The sequence below is a fragment of the Nicotiana sylvestris genome, chromosome 3 (assembly GCF_000393655.2).
Source record: "Nicotiana sylvestris chromosome 3, ASM39365v2, whole genome shotgun sequence".
Lineage (NCBI taxonomy): Eukaryota > Viridiplantae > Streptophyta > Magnoliopsida > Solanales > Solanaceae > Nicotiana > Nicotiana sylvestris.
In genome coordinates, this window is record NC_091059.1 from 84801846 (window position 1) to 84822928 (window position 21083).

General features: G+C 34.6%; 2 protein-coding genes and 1 long non-coding RNA gene across 4 annotated transcripts; 1 reads left to right on the forward strand and 2 right to left on the reverse strand.

Moving 5' to 3' along the window:
* Positions 1 to 2609: 2609 nt before the first annotated feature.
* On the forward strand, positions 2610 to 5153 carry LOC104228383 (dynamin-related protein 4C-like). The gene has a single exon (XM_009780839.2). It carries the CDS (start codon positions 2880 to 2882, stop codon positions 4929 to 4931), a length of 2052 nt encoding a protein of 683 aa, XP_009779141.1. The 5' UTR covers positions 2610 to 2879; the 3' UTR covers positions 4932 to 5153.
* A 9089-nt stretch (positions 5154 to 14242) lies between these two features.
* Positions 14243 to 15096, reverse strand: LOC104229779 (uncharacterized). Its single transcript, XR_011405820.1, has 2 exons — positions 14969 to 15096; positions 14243 to 14352 (listed from the first exon to the last, which is right to left on the reverse strand). It is a non-coding gene; the product is annotated as an uncharacterized lncRNA (long non-coding RNA).
* A 1805-nt stretch (positions 15097 to 16901) lies between these two features.
* On the reverse strand, positions 16902 to 20775 carry LOC104229778 (uncharacterized). Of its 2 annotated transcripts, none has more exons than XM_009782478.2 (2): positions 19725 to 20775; positions 16902 to 17244 (listed from the first exon to the last, which is right to left on the reverse strand). In XM_009782478.2, exons 1-2 carry the CDS (start codon positions 20610 to 20612, stop codon positions 17110 to 17112), a joined length of 1023 nt encoding a protein of 340 aa, XP_009780780.1. In that variant the 5' UTR covers positions 20613 to 20775; the 3' UTR covers positions 16902 to 17109. The 2 variants fall into 2 exon arrangements, with proteins under 2 accessions (XP_009780780.1, XP_009780779.1); XM_009782477.2 differs by having other exon boundaries at positions 16902 to 17247.
* Between the last annotated feature and the right edge of the window lie 308 nt (positions 20776 to 21083).

The window sequence follows — 21083 nt, forward strand, 5'->3', positions numbered from 1 at the left end:
TCAGATTTTAGGTATTAGTCTAGGTTTTGGGGTAATGGGGGGTTTTGGGCTCAAGGTCTAGTCCGAAATCGGGCCATTTTCTTGCCCAAAGTTGAGCTAAAATTGTCTTGAATTAACTAACAATTGGGCTTCTTAAAAAAAATCTGATTTCATTAACTAAGGGCCTAAGTTTTCCTTATTTAAAATAGTATAAAGTATTTATAAAAATGTAAAACTACTCCTAATTAATTAAAAAACTAATAAAGATAAACCTAAAATGAAACTAGTTTCTTTTTGGTATTTTTCAAGATTAAAAATGACTACAAAACATTAATGAAACTATTTTTTTTTGTAATTTTCATTTTTTTTGTAATAAAATAAAGTAAAAGAGTCAAAATTAGTTGAAATGGCGATATTAAGCCTAAATTAAATATTTACATGCTAAAATATAAAAAATCATGGGGAGGGTCAAAAATCACATGTCTACAGGAACCACTTTATTCTCATGTATCCAAGGCCTCCCAAGCAAGACGGTATATGAAGTCTTTGCATCGATCAAATGCAACCATGCACTTGATTGCATATATTCCATGGTGATCCCCAACCTGATCGTGCCTATGGACCTTTGCCACCTTGGTTGGATCCTTGAATCATCACACGACTTTTCGAGAGTTCATTCATGGGAATGCAAGTTCTTTCATAGTGCAAAGGCTGGATGTTCATAGCAGATCCTCCATCAGCCAAAATTCAATTTATTCTTTCATCGCGCATATAGCCAACCAGGTATAATGGGTGGTTATGAGGAGTACCACCTAGTAGAAGATCATTATTCGTAAACGTAACTTTTTCCTCACAAGCATTAACTTCTTGAGGAATGGACTCGATGAGCTTTTACGAAGATGATGTCAATGGTAGGTCATCACTCTTTTATTCCCCTTTATTAGCATGGCAAAAAGAGGCATCAATACCCTCATGGGAAATCTTCGTGCGGAACGAACTTGGTGAGAACTCCTACAAGGTCACTGGATGTCGTGCCTTTTGAGGATGCTAGGTCTTTTCACAATCATTTTCCTTGTTGGTTGTTCTATTGTTCCTTTTCGTAGGCTCCTTTTGTGGCACCTATGATGAGTCACGAACGTCCAACCTTCATCATCATTAGTTTGATCGTCTTCAACTTTGTTGTTCTCTAGTAATTCTTCATCTTTAATTTCTTTAAAACTACATAATTCATCTGGACTAAATGAGCCAAAAGGTGATAGAGACTTGGTTTGTGCTTGTTTTCTCATCTTCACGCATGATCTTCTTTTCACGAGCCAAGTCCATAACTTTTCCTTGAAGACAAAGCACTTCTCCAGATAGTGGTTCACAAGTCAATGGTATTTGCAGTAATTTGGGTTATTCGTTTTCCCAGCTTCATTTGGCCGCTTCATCTTCGGAAGCTCAATGAGATTTTTACCTCGAGGAGTTCTTCAAAAATTTCTAGCACATTGGAATCGAGAAATAGGTACTTCTTCTCTTGCATTTCTTTTAGAGTCAACTTTCCACTTGGCTTTTCTTGAAAAGAAATGGATTTCATACTCTGCTTTTTGCTCACCTTCGTCATGAACTTCACAGGTGTTTGTTGTCCTAATGAGCTTGCTTTGCTCCTCATAAATGGTCCAAAACTTCCAAAGATAATATCGAGGATGCTTTTCACATCAGCATAGAACCTGGAATTAGCAGCCTTGGTGGAAGTTGATCTGGAATTGATTTGTTTTTGAAGCCATTTTCGATGATCTTGAACTTTGGTGAATGGAAAGTTGAGATGAAAGGTATAGACTGTCCCATTGGCGTGACAGAATTTGTAGACAATAAATAAATGTCAACCACAATATAAATATGAAGAAACATAATTTTATTGATAAAATGATGTGGGTATAATTCTGTTTGTTCCCGATTCTTCTCTCTAGATCGTTCTCCGTAATTCGAGGGCTTAACCAGTGTATTTCTCGAACGTAGGATAATGTGAACTTCCTTAAGTTGTATTTGATCTCGAGGAAAAGGAAGAACAAATGTTGATCACTTTGTTGGCTTTGAGAAAGACAATATTTGATATCTTTGATCTCTTTATGAATATTTCATAAATATTTATGGAATTTCGAGATACTTTCCGAGGGATTCTTGATTCGTGCTAAAAATATATATTGGGGTGGAAACTAAAAAATAAGTTGATAGCAATAAAAATGTTAACCTTAGGAGTTGATATGCGTGCTGACAATATCTGAAAAAAGATCTTCTTTCCCAACACTTCATCCAATGAAGAGAAACAAATCCAACGAGGTTGCGTACAATGATTAGAAAGAAGGTACAATATTGCAGTGGAATCATATATCACAGGAAGGCTATGGTCTGGTTATTCTTTTTTTCTGAAACATCTACACCTACATATATATTCATTGGAAAAGAAAGCCTATAGAGCTCGTAGCTTTCATCTCAAAAACTTCTTTAAGCAAAAGTAATATTCTCACAGCCACTCTCAAGTACGGATGATTTTCTTTATTGCACATTATATCCCGTACGGATAAAAGTCCATAATTATGGTTTTGGGTATTAAACTATGCACAAGTACAAATGAATTTTATACGAAAAATCAAATACGTACTGTATAAGTAACATCGAGCCAAACTCATCCCAGAATTCATTTCATGTTATAGGAAAAGCAGAAAACCAAAGTACTTACGACAGTAATATATAGCATCTCTTTTGCCTGTCGAACCAAATACTTATACCAGAATTATACATCTTTTATCTCTCAAACCAAACAAGTTCTTTATATACTTCACCACCACCACCACAACCACTTTCACCTTTGAAAGAAACCTTCAAAACCATTTCTACTTAGTACTTACTCTCAAGAAAGTATGGCTTACCAAAACACCAATCGCTGTTCTTCTGATGAACAAAGTCCATCTGATTCAATTGCTGTTCTTGATCCTAAGCCTCTTGCAGTAGTAGCACCACCAGCTTGGGGTGTTCATCCTCCTATTGTTGCATCCTTCAATGATAGAATCCGGCCACTCCTTGACTGCGTAGACAAACTCCGCCACCTTAACATCATGCAAGAAGGCATCCAGCTTCCGACCATCGTAGTAGTCGGTGATCAATCTTCTGGAAAATCCAGTGTTCTTGAATCCCTTGCTGGAATCAGCCTTCCTAGAGGACAAGGCATTTGCACCAGAGTCCCTCTAATTATGAGGCTGCAAAATGACTCAAACATCACAACAACAAATCTTCGGTTGGAGTACAATGAGAAGTCGCTCCCTGTTGATGAAGCTGGCATTGCAGATGCTATCATTCTTGCAACTGATGAGATTGCTGGCCATGGTAAGGGCATATCTAACAACCCTTTAACACTTGTAGTGAAAAAGAATGGTGTACCTGACTTGACCATGGTAGATTTGCCTGGAATCACTAGAGTTCCTGTTCAGGGACAACCTGAAGACATTTATGAGCAAATATCTGATATTATTATGAAATATATAGCTCCTCAGGAAAGCATAATCTTGAATGTTTTGTCAGCTACTGTTGATTTTCCTACTTGTGAGTCTATTAGGATGTCTCAGAAGGTTGACAAAACAGGGGAAAGGACTCTAGCCGTTGTGACAAAGGCTGACAAAGCTCCTGAAGGTTTGCTTGAGAAAGTTACTGCAGATGAAGTGAATATAGGACTCGGTTATGTTTGTGTGAGGAATAGAATTGGGAATGAGTCTTATGAAGAAGCCAGGAGTGATGAGGCAAGGCTTTTCTCAACCCATCCACTTTTATCAAAGATTGATAAATCCATGGTTGGCATTCCAGTTCTTGCACAAAAGCTGGTGCGTATTCAAGCAAGTATCATTTCGAAATGCTTGCCTGAAATTGTGGGGAAAATCAATGACAAACTGACCGCCAATGTCGCCGAACTCAACAGGCTGCCTCAGCATCTAACTTCTGTGGCTGAAGCTTTGACGGCATTCATGCGTATTCTGAGTTCATCCAAGGAATCATTAAAAAAAGTTCTACTAAGAGGGGAGTTTGACGAGTATCCGGAAGAAAAAGAAATGCATTGCACAGCTAGACTGGTTGAAATGCTTGACCAATACTCTATTGACCTACATTCAAAGAATTTTGAGAAAAAAGGAGACTTTTTGATGGAAGAGATCATGGCTTTAGAGGAAACAAAAGGGATTGGATTGCCAAACTTCCTTCCTCGGGCCGTTTTCCTCAATGTATTGCAGAAAAAAGTCAGTGAAATTGCTGGAACTCCAGAGGAATTCGTGGGAAGATTGTGGAATTACGTTGAGAGAATTGTTATCAAAGTGTTGATGTATCATTGTGATAACTACCCACAGCTTCAGTCTTCCACCAGAAGAGCTGCTCAAAACTTGATTCTCATCAAGAAGAACGAATCAGTTGATTGGGTAAGGGAAATAATTGGGATGGAAAAGCTGACAGATTACACTTGTAATCCCGACTATTTAGCAACTTATAGCAAGCTCATCGCACAACAGCAGGCGTTTATTGAGATTATGAACGATCCCCATAAGCCCTCTGTAGTAAACTTGGAAGGAGTTGGAGAAATTGATGTTGGTCATTTGAGGAAGCATCTATGTATGGTGCAGCAGGCATTTGATATGAAGATGAGGGTCACTGCCTATTGGAAACTTGTGTTGATGAGGATGGTTGATTTTATGGCTTTGCACATTATGTTCAGCATTCAAAAGATGGTTAACAAGGAGATGGAAGAGGCGATCATTCAGGATCTGATGGCGCCTCACGGTGGTGGAATTGAGAGAATGCTGGATGAGTCACCTTTGATTGCCGAGAAGCGCACTAGGCTCAACAAGAGTGTCAAGCTTCTCAAGGAGTCAAAAGATGTGGTGGCCAGTATCATGGACAGGATTTCTGTTCATGGTGAACAAGAAAAGGAGTAGATTAATAATTTGTACTCATGATCAGGGCACTGCATTCCACTTCAGTCAATGTTCCTCTTATGTTTATCTCCTTGTATTTTTACTACTATGTTTTTGGTGCAAAGTAAGTAGTTTTGTTGTGGAATGCATACAGTAGGAATTGAAGTGTCTGTGCCCGTGCTTGTATGTAGTTCTAGTCTTATTGCCCTACGTGAATGAACTTAAATCCGTGCTGCTTTTCTTTGTCTGCAGAGTACTTTTTCTCTAAGTTATTTTCTGAAGAGTACTTATTAATTCTGCTTTCATTTTCCTGCAAAATTTACAATTGTTGGCTATGTTGTGGATATGAAATTGAACATTTTGTGAAAAAGAGGATCAAGGAGGGCCAATCTGTGGATTTTAGGTGTAAGCACGTGATTTTGCCCTATATGAGAATTACTCCCAAAAAATTCAAAATAAAATGATTTTTCCTTGGTGTGAAATTTTGTGATATTTTGGATAATTATTTGTATTTGTCTGTGTTTGTTTATTTGTTAAATTAATAAAAAATACAAAAATATGTCGCATTTGCATGTAGGATTTAATTCTATAATTGTTACTAATTAAATTTGTTTACAAAAAATGAAAATTACAAAAATAGGCATCTTTTGCATTTTTAGCATTTAATGTCCAAATATACAATTTTATGCTTAATTATTACTTAATTGTGCGTTAATTGTTATTGGGAGTTAATTTGCGCTTTTATAACTTAATTTAGTTCTTAATAATAAGTTAAGTATTTTTATAATTTAGTTTTAGAAAAATAAAAGAAGAAAAGAGAGCGAAAATATAAAGAAAGTCGGAATTGGGCCTCTTCTTCAATTTCAAGCCACAGGCCCAAAAAATGGCCCAATCTTCCCTACGACCCAGTCCATTTCGAACTGGGTCGACCCAGTCCATAACCCAAAAGACCCAAACCCCTTTGTCTTGCATTTTACAAAAACAAAACAAAAACAAAATCAAGAAAAACCCTAACCTAGACCTAACCAATCCGCCCCCCCCCCCCCCTTTTCCTATCTTCTTCTTCTTCCTCAAGCTTCTCCACCTCCTATGGCTTCCCTTTGCCTTCAACCTCAAGAAGCCATGACTACACACACACACACACGCACGTCACCCTCACGACCCCAGCCCTATCCGCCATTGAAGCTCGTCAAGCTCAAAGCTTGCTCGACTATGGCTGCTTCCCCGCTGCGTTTCAGCTGCTTTTGCTTACGTCCAAACACGCCCCCCAGCTGCTGCTGCTTCGTGGTTCAAACTTCAAACCCTGAGCTGCCTCGTCCAGCTTCATGCCTCGTCGTTCATGGCTGAACATCCATCGCGACAACCCAACTGCTGCTGCGTTGTTCTTCTTCGTCTCCGTCACGGCCAAGATCACGCAGCAACTGCTGCTGCTCACGTTTCTGCTGCGACGAGCAGCCATGGCTGTCCGCGACGCTGCCGCTGCTCCTCCTTCCTCCGCCGCTGCTTCTACTTCTTCTTCGTCTTCGTCGTCCTTCGTTCGAGCTTTGGTCGAGGCTTGGACAGATTTGTTTACAATCAAAGTTCGTCGTTGATTCATCTCCGGTTAGTTGTTTTTGAGTTTTATTTTTGTTCATATTTTGTTTGATATTTTCCGGATCCAAAATCGTTAAATGATTTAATCCTTGTTTTGTTCGTTGTTCATCTTTGAAATAATTTTCTATTGTGTTCATGTTGTTTGTTAAATTAATTTTCAGATTTCAAAATAGAAGTTTAATTAGTTGTTTTCATGTTTATTTCATGTTTGTATTATTGTTTAAGTAAGTATTTGTTAGTTTGATGTTTGTTAGATTCAAATTGAAATTTAATTAACTATTTCTTCAATTTGTTTCATGTGTTTATGTATTGTTAGAAATTGTTAATATTGTTAAGTTCAAGTTTAAGTTCATAATTGTTTCTTCGTCGATCTTGTTATTTGTCTAAAGAATTTAGTTGTGTTAGAGAAATATGTTGGTTTAATCGTTTAAATCCATCATGTTTGTTGTTCAAAATAGATTCAATTCATGTTCATACTTTGTTTGATTGTTCTTGATTTGTTGGTTGTAATGTTGTTATGGTTGATTTTAAGTTCAATATTATTGAATTTAGAAATCTAAATATACTTGTTTGATTGTTGTTGTTGTTTAAATCCGAAAATAGGTTTGTTGTTGCTAAAAATATTGTTCAATCAAATTTTAGTTGTTCTTGGTTGTTCAATTTGTGTTCATATGATTTGTGGTTGAAATCATGTTCATGTGATTTGTTATTGAAATGTTGAAGAAATCATGTTCATGAAATTTGTTGTTTGAACATTGTTAGAAATTAATCATATTGCCTATATTTTGGTTAAAGTTTGATTAATTGATGTGTTATAGCTGATGGGTAGTTTGGTAATTTGTAGTACTTTCGGGGGTAAAATAGTAATTTGCAATAGGGTCAGAGGGGTAGTTTAGGAATTGTACATTTTGTAATTGTTTATATGAAGCATGGGGGACAAAATAAAATGGGGTGGGTTGTGATATGGTTATTTAATGTAAAGGGGGGACAAGATTTAATTTAAAGGGGGAATCTTGCATTATTTTATGTTAGGCATGGGGGACAAAATGAAATGGGGTGGTGTGATATGTTTATTTAATGTAATGGGGATGAGTGTGAAGATAATGGGTTGGGTAGAGAAAAAGTATGGATTTTAATTAATTGAAAGGTTTATGGGATGGGTTATAAGAAGAAGTCTTGAAATCAGAACAGACAGACACAGACAGAAAAACACACACAGATAGAGAGAAAAAACGGACAGAGAATAGAAGAGAGAAAAATTTCGAAAAATATTTAAGCTTTCAAAATAAAAATAAAAACTAAAAAATCTTCTGCTTTCTTTCTTTGTTTGAAATTAGTATTAATGGTTGTTGTTTCATTCAAAGCTTAAAGCTTTTGTTTTTGGGATTACTACTCCACCGGTCTGTTACTGGGTTGTTACTGTTGCTGGGCAGTTGTTGCTGTTGTACTGTTATTACTGCTGCTGATTCTCATCTTCATTTTCTTTTGCTTCCAATATCAGGTACATATCTGTAAATTCATGTCACGAAAAGCTTCAACATGACAAATTAATGAAGTTCAGGAATTATAATTCTGTTTTCCATTCGTTCAAGTTCATTAGTTAAAAAATTTGGTTTTTGTTTCAGTTGATTAATATAATAGTACGTTTGGCGTAATGAATATAAGATAATTGTTACCTCTTAAAATTCGTTTAAGTGTTGTAATAATATCATCTATTTCGGAATTTTCATTAAGTGAAGTCATGATTGAAATATCAAGGTAGGGAACATGGCATAAAATGGGCCATTAATTACATCCCGTAATATTGTTAGCTAAATGTAAAGTAGAATGGAAGTATCAAGAAATTACATTATTAGTATATCTTGTAAAAAATCTGATTTTGGTTTAGATTGATATAAGTTGTATGTTCATATATGGCATGATGATGAGTATATATATAATCATATGTGGAAGGTGAGTTGATACAATATTAGGAATGGTTCAAACGTACAACTATATTGCATGTGATGAAATTTTATTGAATCAATTTGTATAATAGTTCTCTTTCTTATCAACTTGACTCTTGTCTTCCATTGCAAACATTAACCAAACCATTGCAACTTTGGACTAAAACAAATACATGAGAAGGACATAGGATTTATAAACGAATCGTGGCATTTTATGTAAAAGATATATAGAAGAAGAGTTCGCCTTAAATGAAACAATGAAGATTCTGCGGAAAATATTAATTTGTTTACCATTTTAAGTTCTTTCCCAATTTTACACACGATTCGATTTATGGACATCCAAATGTTGTATCCGCGAAAAAATGTTAGTTTTAGATACGTATTGTCTGTTTTCTTTTTCACGTCATTAATTCTTTAAAATTTGAGGTATATGATTCATATGTGTAAAACAAGACTCGCGGTCAACACATAATAACAATTTGTAGAGAACCTTATCAAGAATATTTTTGTGATTAGGGATACGTTCGCGTAACCTGATTATATTTCTAAAAGCAATTCGGATTATGCGTTCGCGCAACTTCGATCGAATATTTAATAAAAGGGATTCCTCGGAGAATATCATTATTAATTTCATAAAAACCCGAGATGTGAGGTTCACTACTTAATTATACAAAAGGGGCGAATGTTCTTGATTTTATTAAAGCATAATTTCGAAAATAATTATAATAATTATTATATTATCAATATCATTGTGTATACGTACGCGTAACACGATTTTTCACGTTAAAATATAATTTATAACACGAATATACGTACGCGTGATTCGATTCAAAGAAGGGTCTTTAAATCTAAATAGAAGCGGTAACAATAAAATCATGCAATAAAAATGTATTTAACAAATCAAAATAATCAAGCCGAATATAACAGTTGAGCGACCGTGCTAGAACCACGGAACTCGGGAATGCCTAACACCTTCTCCCGGGTTAACAGAATTCCTTATCCGGATTTCTGGTGCGCAGACTGTTAAATAGACAGAGTCATATTCTCCTCGATTCAGGGATAAAAATTGGTGACTTGGGACGCCTTAAAATTCCCAAGTGGCGACTCTGAAACAAACAAACAAATCCCATTTCGACTGTCCTTTAATTGGAGAAAACTCCCTTTCACCCTCCAAAGATATCCTCTGCATCAGTCATGATAGCTTATGAAATGTTAAAGAATGGTTTTATACCCGGCAAAGGTCTGGGCTTATCTTTGCAAGGAATTATACAACCAGTATCTCTCCCCGAGAACTGGGGAACATTCGGTTTGGGGTTCATACCCACCGTAAATGACGTGATAAAGGCCAGAAAGTTGAAACACAAGGCATGGGTTCTTCCAAAACCAGTCCCACATCTGTCAAAGTCTTTTGTCAAGACCGGTGCTAAAAATCGCCCGATAACAACAATTCCTAAATCCCGGGTCAATCCTGAGGAAGAATTAATTGAAAGATTCGAGAAATTGTTTGATGATGTGAATATGTTGGAAAACGGAGAAGGGTGTAGCGACGCAGAAGTTCAATTCATTGGGCCAGAAACAAAGCTTAATAATTGGAAAGCCACTCCTCTCCCCATTCGAAAGGAGTCTTGTTCTTTTTACGCTGGCTCTAGTGATATGGCATGCATGAGGAATCCTCAGCCCAGTCTTAAAAATCAATCTGGTTCCGAAGTAATAATTCAAGAAATATATTGTGATTATGAATCAGAATATGATGAAGATGAGGTTTTTGAAGAGATTAGTAAAGAGTTAATTCACTTTGAGGAAAAAATCAAACCTAACTTGAGTGATACCGAAGACATCAATATAGGGGACACGAGTAATATCCGGAAAACTAAAATAAGTGTCCATCTCGAACCCAAGATACGAGAGACAAAAAAAACACACGGACAGACAGAGAGAAATACACATACAGATAAGAGAAAAAATCTGAGAAGAAAAATAGAAGAGAGAAAAAAGGGCTGAACATTTAAGAGAAAGAAAAATTCCGAAAAATATTTAAGCTTTCAAAATAAAATAAAAACTAAAAAAAATCTTCTGCTTTCTTTCTTTGTTTGAAATTAGTATTAATGGTTGTTGTTTCATTCAAAGCTTGAAGCTTTTGTTTTTGGGATTACTGTTCTACTGGTTTGCAAACTCTGTTCCTGGGTTGTTACTGCTGCTGGACTGTTGTTGCTGTATTGTTATTACTGTCGCTGATTCTTATCATCATTTTCTTTTGCTTCCAATATCAGGTACATATCTGTAAACTCATATTGCGAAAGGCTTCAACGTTGCCAAATAAATGAAGTTTGGAGTTCTACTCATTTAAATTTTATTAGTTTAAATTTCAGTTTGTTTCAGTTGGTTAACAAAGTAGTATGCTTGACATGAAGACTATTATCTAATCGTTTTCTTTTTAAAAGTTTGCATAAGTTTTGTAATAATATTGTCCATTTCGAAATCTCATTAGTATAGTTATATTTGAATTGTCAAAATAGGGAATATGACAAAAAAATGGGCCATTGATTACATCCCGTAACATTGTTAGCTAAATATAAAGTAGAATAGAAATATCAAGAAAACTACATTCTAACCTCTGTTGTTGAATAAGGTTAAAATGATGTTGATTGTATTTTTTCATATATGGTAAGATAACGGGTATATGTATAACCATAAGAAAGGTGAATTGATTAGCTTGTTACGACGTTAAAATATTATGAATGGTTCCGACGAACAACTACGTTGTATATAAAGCAATTTTATTGAATCAGTTTGTAATATTTCTTTTTTTTTTCTTCTTATCAACTTGACTCTTATCTTCCATTGCAAACATTAACCAAACCATTGTAACTTTGAACTAAAACAAATACATGAGAAGGACATGGGATTTATAAACGAATCGTGGCATTTTATGTAAAAGATATATAGAAGAAGAGTTCGCCTTAAATGAAACAATGAAGATTCTGCGGAAACTATTAATTTGTTTATCATTTTAAGTTCTTTCCCAATTTTATACACGATTCGATTTATGGACATCCAAATGTTGTATCCACGAAAAAATGTTAGTTTTAGATACATATTGTCTGTTTTCTTTTTCACGTCATTAATTCTTTAAAATTTGAGGTATATGATTCATATGTGTAAAACAAGGCTCGCGGTCAACACATAATAACAATTTGTAGAGAACCTTATCAAGAATATTTTTGTGATTAGGGATACGTTCGCGTAACCTGATTATATTTCTAAAAGCAATTCGGATTATGCGTTCGCGCAACTTCGATCGAATATTTAATAAAAGGGATTCCTACTATTTAAGAAAAACAAATATTCTTGATTCGACACAATTTCGAAAAAATGATTGTTTAATAAATATATTATCAAAAGTTATCGTGTACACGTACGCGTGACACAATTCCGCATTTTTAAATTTATAACACGAATATACGTACGCGTAATTCGATTCAAAGAAGGGTCCTCAATCACAATAAGTATAAGCGGTAGTAAAATCATGTAACATCAATATATTTAATAAAATCAAGATAATTAAGCCAATAATAAAAACAGTTAAGCGACCGTGCTAGAACCACGGAATTCGGAAATGCCTAACACCTTCTTCCGGATTAACAGAATTCCTTACTCAGGATTTCTGGTTCGCAGAATAACAAACAGAGTCATATTCTCCTCGATTCAGGGATTAAAAATTGGTGACTTGGGACGCCTTAAAATTCCCAGGTGGCGACTCTGAAACAAAACAAATAAATCCCGTTTCGACTGTCCTTTAATTGGAGAAAACTCTTTGCACCCTCGCGGGCGCGGAAAAAGGAGGTGGCTTCAAAAGATTTTAATGATGAAGGAAAATGATTCATGTTTTCGGGGACAGAACCACGTAATTTCTACAAATGATTAGTACAACAGGAGTTGGCCTTAGCTACTACATAATATGCATTTCAGAAACGCCTCGGTGACATAGACTAATAAAGGAGGAGCATACTAATAAATCTGGAAGTATATAGCATATCATGAACTTTGGCATAATATGTTGCATCGGTGGTGCTGAGTTAAAGGGATATGTAGCCTGGTGAAAACTAAGATACAAAAAGTCTCTCCAAATGGGCTGCTTTTTTTTTAAACCCAGCTTTTCTCTTTAATGGTAAGCAAACTCTTTGATTATAGGCGGATCCAGGATTTTAACGCGACGGAAAGAAAGAAGAAGAAGAAGAACATAAATAAAGTAAAGTAAACGGCCTGTCCACACATGTACGAAAGCTTTTGGAATATAATTTTCGAGCATGAACTTGCTGGAAACTAGTAGGGATCGAATCTTCAATATCCATTCCATTCTATTTGGACCCTTTCGTTCCAACACTCAATTTGTCTTTAGAAAAAGAAAAAGAAAAATTAAGGGGGTCCGTAAAACTAGATGTTTTCTATAGTTTTAACTCACACACATCAAAATTAGAATTAACATTACTAATCGAATAGTCATTTGGAGAAGAGTTGAATTGTGCTGCGATACTAACTTATGATCACCCCACCTCACATTGTGGCCGTAATAATACCTACATTCCTCCCATTCAAGGAAAAAAGTAAATCATTTTGGGCTGGCATAAACATAGGTTTGGTTGTATGAATGAATGAATGAATGCCACTTAGGTTGTATTCTAACTCAAATTGATTATGATTGCAATTAATTAATCAGTCATAAAAGAACGGATTGATTTGCAGCATTCAGTTCTATATAATGTTTTCTTTATAACTATACTAATAATCAAATTCAATTGATTAAAAGCATTCTCTATTTACCAAACAATCAACTCACAGAATAAAGAATTGAAGATTTAGAGAATCTTAGCAGAACTCTTGAATCAATACTAAGAGAATAAAGCAGATGGGTTTGACAAACACAAAGACTGCTGGGCTGGAATTTAAGAAACTAGGTTTTTGAAACACTTTTAGAATACTATTTTGAAGAAAATTTGTTTGTCTATGTTACCATCTTAGAAAATGTATGTTTTTGAAGACGTTTGTGTTAGTTTCTGTGAAAATCCATTTGCTTCATTTCAGAAAACGTTTTGAATTTCTAGATCAAAGGTTGATATTTGAAAAATATAATCTTTTGTGAGAGAATTAAATATTGAAGAAACTTGTTTAAATCTCTGTAAATTCATCTATAGATATAGGTTTAATTCATCGAACTACTGTACATAAATATCTATTTTCTTGCAAGGTGATATTTGCCCTATTGATTTCTGTTTAATTAGTACAATGTGTTGAAAATAATGTTTTCCTCTTTTCTTTTTGAATAGTACGTTATTCACATGTCAAGAATATTTAAGTTTGCATTTTTATCTGTGGATTTACTTGGGAAGAGAAACTTTATGCTTCAAAATTAAACTAATTTTAACTTTAATTTTACTAGGAGTTTAAGCATATTATCGTGTTGATCAAATGTACGATAGGATGAATGAAACCAGAGTATAGAAGTTAAGGATACAAGTCCAAATCAAACTAATAAAATCTCCAAAGCAACTCAAGAGAATTCATAAAATGCCCCAAATATGTCATGAAAAATAATAGAATAAGTTTTAGTAAAACCATTAATGGAATGAAGGATCAAATAAAGATGGCGATGAAGTATAAACTCCATTTTGATCAGCCAATAAATTAGCAGAAAATTCAACTTGTTGTTGTCCTTGAACTGGTGACTGAGCTTTGTGCAAGTCAATTTCAGCTTGTACTTTAGCCATTTGGCTTTGTAATTGGTAGATTTCTTCATGTAAAACAGTAACGATCCCAACACAACCGTAAACTGGATCCTTTATTCTGCAATATGCCTCATAGTACAACGTGCCTGCCACATCCGCTCGTTGATGCTCTTGTACTTGCTGTTATTAAAAAATATAAAAAATTAATTTCTATAATATTCTTTGACATAATTTACCATAATATAATTAGTTCAACAAGGATAAGTGTTGTTGTTGTTGTTGTTGTTGTTAAGGATAAGTGTGTAGACATGCAAAATACTACTCTGGTTTGCACCTTGCAGTGTGAAATACTACTCTTTCCACCTCAAAAGAATACGGTTTAAACTATGAGATGGAACCATTTTAATTATGGGTCTCAATTCATATATCTTAAATAGAACTTGTACATTCATGAAAATTGTATAGATATAACAATATAAATCAGTACTTTTATAATTAAAATTTTCAAACAAGTACGAATAATAAATACGAATACGAATAATAAATAAGTTAATAACTACTTCTCTATGTTGTTATCTTAATTTATTGTCACTTATGAGAAAGAAAAGATCTAAACATTTTAACTAACCTAAATAAATGACTGCCGAAACATATTTACACAGAGATTATGAAGCACTGAATGAGATAAGAATATACAAAATATTATCTTGTCTGTACAAATATACTTAAAACGTATTTAATTGAAGAAAGAGAATAAACAAAGATTTCTTATAGGAATATATGATATGGTACTTACCTGGAGCATCTTTCCAACATTGCTAGCACCATAAATTCTATGAACACAAGAAAATCTTTGTGGATTATTTGGAGGAAAATATGGTAAAAAGATACAATCTGAAGGACATCTTCTTCTTAATTGTTTGCAAGCTGCACAACGAGTGGAAGTCATTTTCTTTCAAAGATCTTTCTATACTATATAAAACAAGAGACAAACAAATCTGCCACAAGGAACAAAGATTTTGTTTGTCTAAAAGAAAATATTGTGAAAATCTTTTGTTTATGAAGAAGAAAATCTAAGCAAAGATCTTAGTTGCTTAATACTTCAATTAAGATTCAAGAGTGTATTTAAATGAAAAGAAATGAAACTATTAACGGCTAGCTTTTTAAAAATTTGATGTTGTAAGGAAAGTTACCAGTACTACAAATTAGCCATTCACTGATTGAGCTAAAATTGGTAACAATGGAATTCAAAGGTTTCTAATTATTTTTTCTGTTTTTTATGTGCATGCATTCAAAATTTATTTGCGACCTATATACTGCTATGCGAATTTAGAGGAGGAGTTGTAATAAAAGTTATGCGCTTTGTATTTAAAGAAATCATCCAAATTGTTTGAATCAATCTGCTTTATGAAGAAAAAATAGAACGAAACAGAAAAATAAGAAAAGCCCATTAATTTATTTTTTTCCCCCTTCCTTTTTTTAAAACAAATTTAAACTTCAGCTTTGGGTGACCATGTAAGATTTCTCTCCCTTATGTAATGGAAAAATTTTGTACGACTCTCACTGTCGATTGTTATTATTCCCTTTCCCAATGTCCTATATAATGTATCAAAAGGTCAAATACTAACCAACTGGAGGTAACGTATCAGAAAACTAGATACGCATTAACACGAATAATTAATGAAGTTAGGACATAGTGATACAGCTAGAGCAACCTAGAAAGGTATCTTCATTAATAATGACGCAATACTTTAAATTTTCAACCATATTCAAAAGACTATCTAAATTAGAATAGAAATCCTAGCACCCACATCTCCCAAAACCTTGTCTTAAATTCCTTAATTTGTCAAAAAACAATCATATGAATTTTTGTTGTTTCTTTAAGACTTTAACTAGAGAGTTTGGCATAAGAGCCCATTCATCTAGAATCAATAGACTTTGCTACCGCTAATTTTACATGTTTCCATTAAACCTCGCAGGCTAACAAAATATTTACTACTCCCTCCGGTCCACAATAAGTGATCAATTTACTTTTTTATTTTGGTCCAAAATAAATGTTCATTTATATAATCAAGAAAAAATTTAATTTGTTTTTTCAAAATTACTCTTTTGTACGTATCATTAAAAAGTCTTTTACTCCTCACATTTGAGAAGAGAAGTACTACTAAACTATGTTGCAACATTTAATTAAGGATAGTTTAGTCACACTATCTATTTTTGTCTAGAATTTAGTATTTCCTTAATGGATGTGCGCAAGACAAATTGGTCACTTATTATGGACCTCAGGGAGTACTTTATAAGGCAATTTAAGGTGGGAAATTGAACCTCTACCAACAAAGCGAAAATTCAAAAGTAACATACCAACTGAATTCCCATATTCTAACACTAACGTGGAAGCAAAATTCCCATATTCTAACACTAACGTGGAAGCAAAATTCTTGACAAATACCTAACCTAATATAAATATACCACTAGCTAAATCGTAAGAGCAATGCACTATAGGCTATCAAGTATGTTATTTTATAAACTTGGAAAGGACCATCAAAATATGGATACGACAGTTGGAACTTTGTTTATCACTTTACTGAAAAACTTCCTCGAAAGACCAGAAAAAGTAATTTGCACAACTCTGTTGCAGAAATGTCAAACAAGAACCCACTTCCCCTTGAATTACTAATTGGTAGGGGAAAAGAAAAACTACTTAAAGAGACATCCAGCCACACGACATATGGGGAAAAAGATAAGAGAGTTTATACATACATACAGACATAGCTTTAAAAACGTACATCAGTCTGTTCAGGAGTATATTGAGCACAGACACACAAAGTTTAAACACAAATTAGCCAAGCAAAAACACAGCCATATATCAAATGGGGACTTGGTGACGACACCAATGCTTCTTCCAGTATACATAAACTTCATTTTTCTTTACAATGATTACACCCTATGCAAACTCACAACAGGCCATGGTGAAATTCCAGGTGCTGGCAGCTGCGGCCGAATCACAGGAACCCGCTTCACAACAGAAAATGCTTCATTAAGGCGTGCAGCACGGCTCATGAATTGAGATACCTTCTGCACACAATGATAAAACTTATTCAACACATAGACAAGGATTCGATAGTGAGAAGAAAGAGTGATGGTCCAAGGCAAAGGATAGGATTTAAGGACTTGATCCAATGATTCCCTATAATATTCACACAACAGAAGTACAAAAAAATTTTGAAAACGTTTCAAGTCGAAAACATCAAAATCTGTTCGAAACACAAAGCGTGTGAACACTCTTTGGTTATTCCAAGTTTTACAACTGTTTAAGGTTGGATAGTTCTATAGGACACTTCAGAAGGGGGTTTAAAATTTCAGTTTCCAGAGTTACACATGTCAAAGAGCATGTACTTCTGGTAACATTTATATCCTGTTTGGCCAAGCTTCTCCATGGCCAAAACCACTTTTTTCCCAAAGTTAAAGTGTTTGGCCAAGCTTTTAGAAGAAAAAAATAGAGCTTTTGAGTAGAAGCAGAAAAAAGTAACTTCTCTCCAAAAACAATTTTGAGAAAAATACATTTAAAAGCACTTTTCAAAATCTTGGCCAAACACTAATTGTTGCTCGGAATTACTTTTCAAATTAATTAGCCAAATAAAAACTGCTTCTCATCAAAAAGTACTTTTGAGAAAAAAAACACTTCTCAAAATAAGTTGATTTTAGAAGCTTGGACAAACAGGCTATTAGTTTGGCAAGATACAAAATTGAGCAAAAGGTATACAAAATCCATAAACTAAATAAAAATGAAACCAAACTTGATGTTAGGCCTGAAAAGATATTTGGTAGCATTTAACGGTGCCGATGTCAACGAAGTAGACACCATCTACACCAAATAAAAATGTCTCGAGTCGCTGGTTTATTTTCTCTCTTCTTTTCCTTCTCTTTTCTCCTTTTATTTTTCTCTTTGCTGGTGGAATTTAAAGCAAAATTATCATGAGAAACAAATTACAGCAGAAGACTAAAATAATGTTGAAGGAGCACTAGTAGAAGCAATGAGGCAGCAGTCGTTTAATCCAAGGTAGACTCACAAAGTGCTTTAACAATATCAGTTGTCTATTTAGCAACATCTATTACAGACTGGCTTCCAAGCTGTTGTCCCTTGTATCCTCTTTGTTCACATTTGACAAGTGCTAATAAGGACTGTGGAGGAAGCTGGAAGCAGCAGAAGTTGGAGAACAAACTGAAGATATAGATTTACCCACCCACCACCCTAAAAGAAAAGAAAAAACAACTTATTCATGATTGAGACTTTCGAAACTCTTACTATAGGGGTATTGATAAACAATCTTCATTATCTAATACAACTGTAACACAAGGCTTATCATTCCCAGGAATGTTAGAGTGTATGTTATAGCACAGACTATTAAAATTGGTAGTTGCATCTCCATCCATGAGGAACCATTTGTTTATTCTCTATCTTATTGAAACAACTTCAATATAATCAGCGATTTTGGGGTTCTCCAGCTATGTGACTATGACATGCTCCATAAATAAATCACAAGCGATATCAAGGCCGAGCTGGAATAAACAAGTTGCCTTGCTATTTCAAGCTAGATAAAGCACTTCACTCGCTAAAGAAGAAACAGCAATCATGATTACTGAAATGTCAAGAGGTACAAGAAACGAAGTTCCAAATGATACAGGTTCAACAGAATGCTAAAGGCATTGTCAGCCTATAGTCCTATACCATTGCTCTATACTAGAATACTCCCACATCCTATATCTTCAAGATACATAGCACTCTGAAACCAAATTCAATATACAATTTTGAACATGATGCAAGTGACAACCCAAAAATCAAATAAATGCCCAAGTTTGAAGCCTTAATGGCCAGGAAGAATTGTTAAAAAACAATTGTTCTTCCCATAACTAAAATTGTTATCAACAAATGAAAAGAAAATGAAATGGCACATCTAAGCATACACTATAAGACATCCAAGCAATGATGACACAAACTAATTACTGATTCCTATGACTCTGTCTTGCATATAGACAGGGCCATCCACAATACAATATCATTACGCTCATGAGGATTTGAATAGAAGAAAAATGATCCTATAAAAATCTCCTTTGTTTTATTACCAATCTCCCGTGTTATATTTTATCAATCTCCCGTGAAAAGGGTCATATAACTATAATAACATTTGTAATGAGTCATAAAACTGATATCCCCTACACTCGTTAAGAGTGTACTAAAGTGCCATGACCCCTAGGGCCCAATTATTTTGCAATTCGAGTTTTAATCTCCCTCTTCTTCAAGTATCTACCATGAAAAAACCTCATCCCTCTAACACAAATAACTATGTAATGTTATCAATTCCTCATTTTGCTTAACTATTAGGTATTTCAAAAGCATAACACATGAAGCAACATTCTTTCATTTATTTAATAATTTTTTGGGATAAAGAGGATGAAGCAACATACTAATCAAGCTTAAGGTTAGCACCTATAGTGTGGAAAAAACAATGTTACTAACATAATGGTATCGAAATGGGCAAAGGAACACTGACCTTATCATCGACAGTAACTTTGAGCTCCAAACTCTTGGTCTTCTTCTTCATCTTGTACAGTCTACGACCTAATATCACAAACCCCATAACAGCAGCAGCTACGGAGAAGGCCCACATAGGCCTAACCCTGAACACACAATACCTGAGAAGCTCCAATGGCACCTTCCACCACACCAAACTCCTCTTCTCTTCTCCTCCTTTACTTGCTTCAATTCCATCCCTCTTTTCACATTCAACCCTCTCATTTTCCTCCTTTTCTTCTACACAAACCTCCGACCTCTCTTCAACACCACTAAATTCCACATCACCAGGACCATCTCCACCAGTATCAGACCAAAATTCCCCATGATTTTTCTCATTTTCACTACTTATATCTTCATTTTCACTACTTATATCTTCGATTCCTCCAAAACCCACTTCCAATTTCGAGTTTTCCACAAGACCCACGTCAAGATTTTTCCCATTTTCACTACTTATATCTTCGATTCCTCCTAAAACCACTTCCAATTTCGATTCTTCCACAACACCCACCTCAATTTTTTTCTCATTTTCACTACTTATATCTTCAATTCCTCCAGAACCCACTTGTAATTTCGAGTTTTCAAACACACCCACATCATTTTTCCCGTCAAATTCCACAAATTGCCGATCTTCAGACCTTTCACAACCCAAACCAATCCAGGTCTGATTATCCGATTCCTCAGAACCGTTATAAGCAGCAAAAGTAGGAGTACTGTGAGAATCTATGGAGAAATAATTGGGCTTAATAAGACCCTCGGTTTCTTCAACGAAAGTATCCTCCTGGTTTTTGGTTGAGTTAGCGGGGAGCTCGGAATCTGAAGCTGAGTTGGAGTGGAGCAACTCCCAATCTTGAAACTCGGTATCCATAGTTTGATGTTTGATCAGGAAACCCTAGAAATGAGATTAGGACAAAAGAGAGGAGGAGCAAGTTTTGAATGGCATCAACTACTTTTTGGATTTGTGGGTTACCACAGATACCCCCAACTTGAAATGTAGTATCCAGTTTCCCACCAGATGAGATGAGATTGACCCCTGTAACATAATTTAATGTTTTATGTTATATTATGTAGTAAGGATATATTTTCTGTGACGTGTTACGAGACACCGAATCTAAGACAACAAGTTGGATATCGTTATAAAATAAAAGTAATGCAGTAAAATGTAAATAAGAAGGGAGAAGTATTTTTTTTTTTCACTTTAATTTATTTTTCTATTGCAATTACATAGTCTTTTATAGGTATAAAAAGTAAAGATGATGTACATAAAGTAGGAAATTTAATCTTTAAGTTATTCACAACATGGACATCCAATGTAACATCCAATGTAGTATCCAAAGTA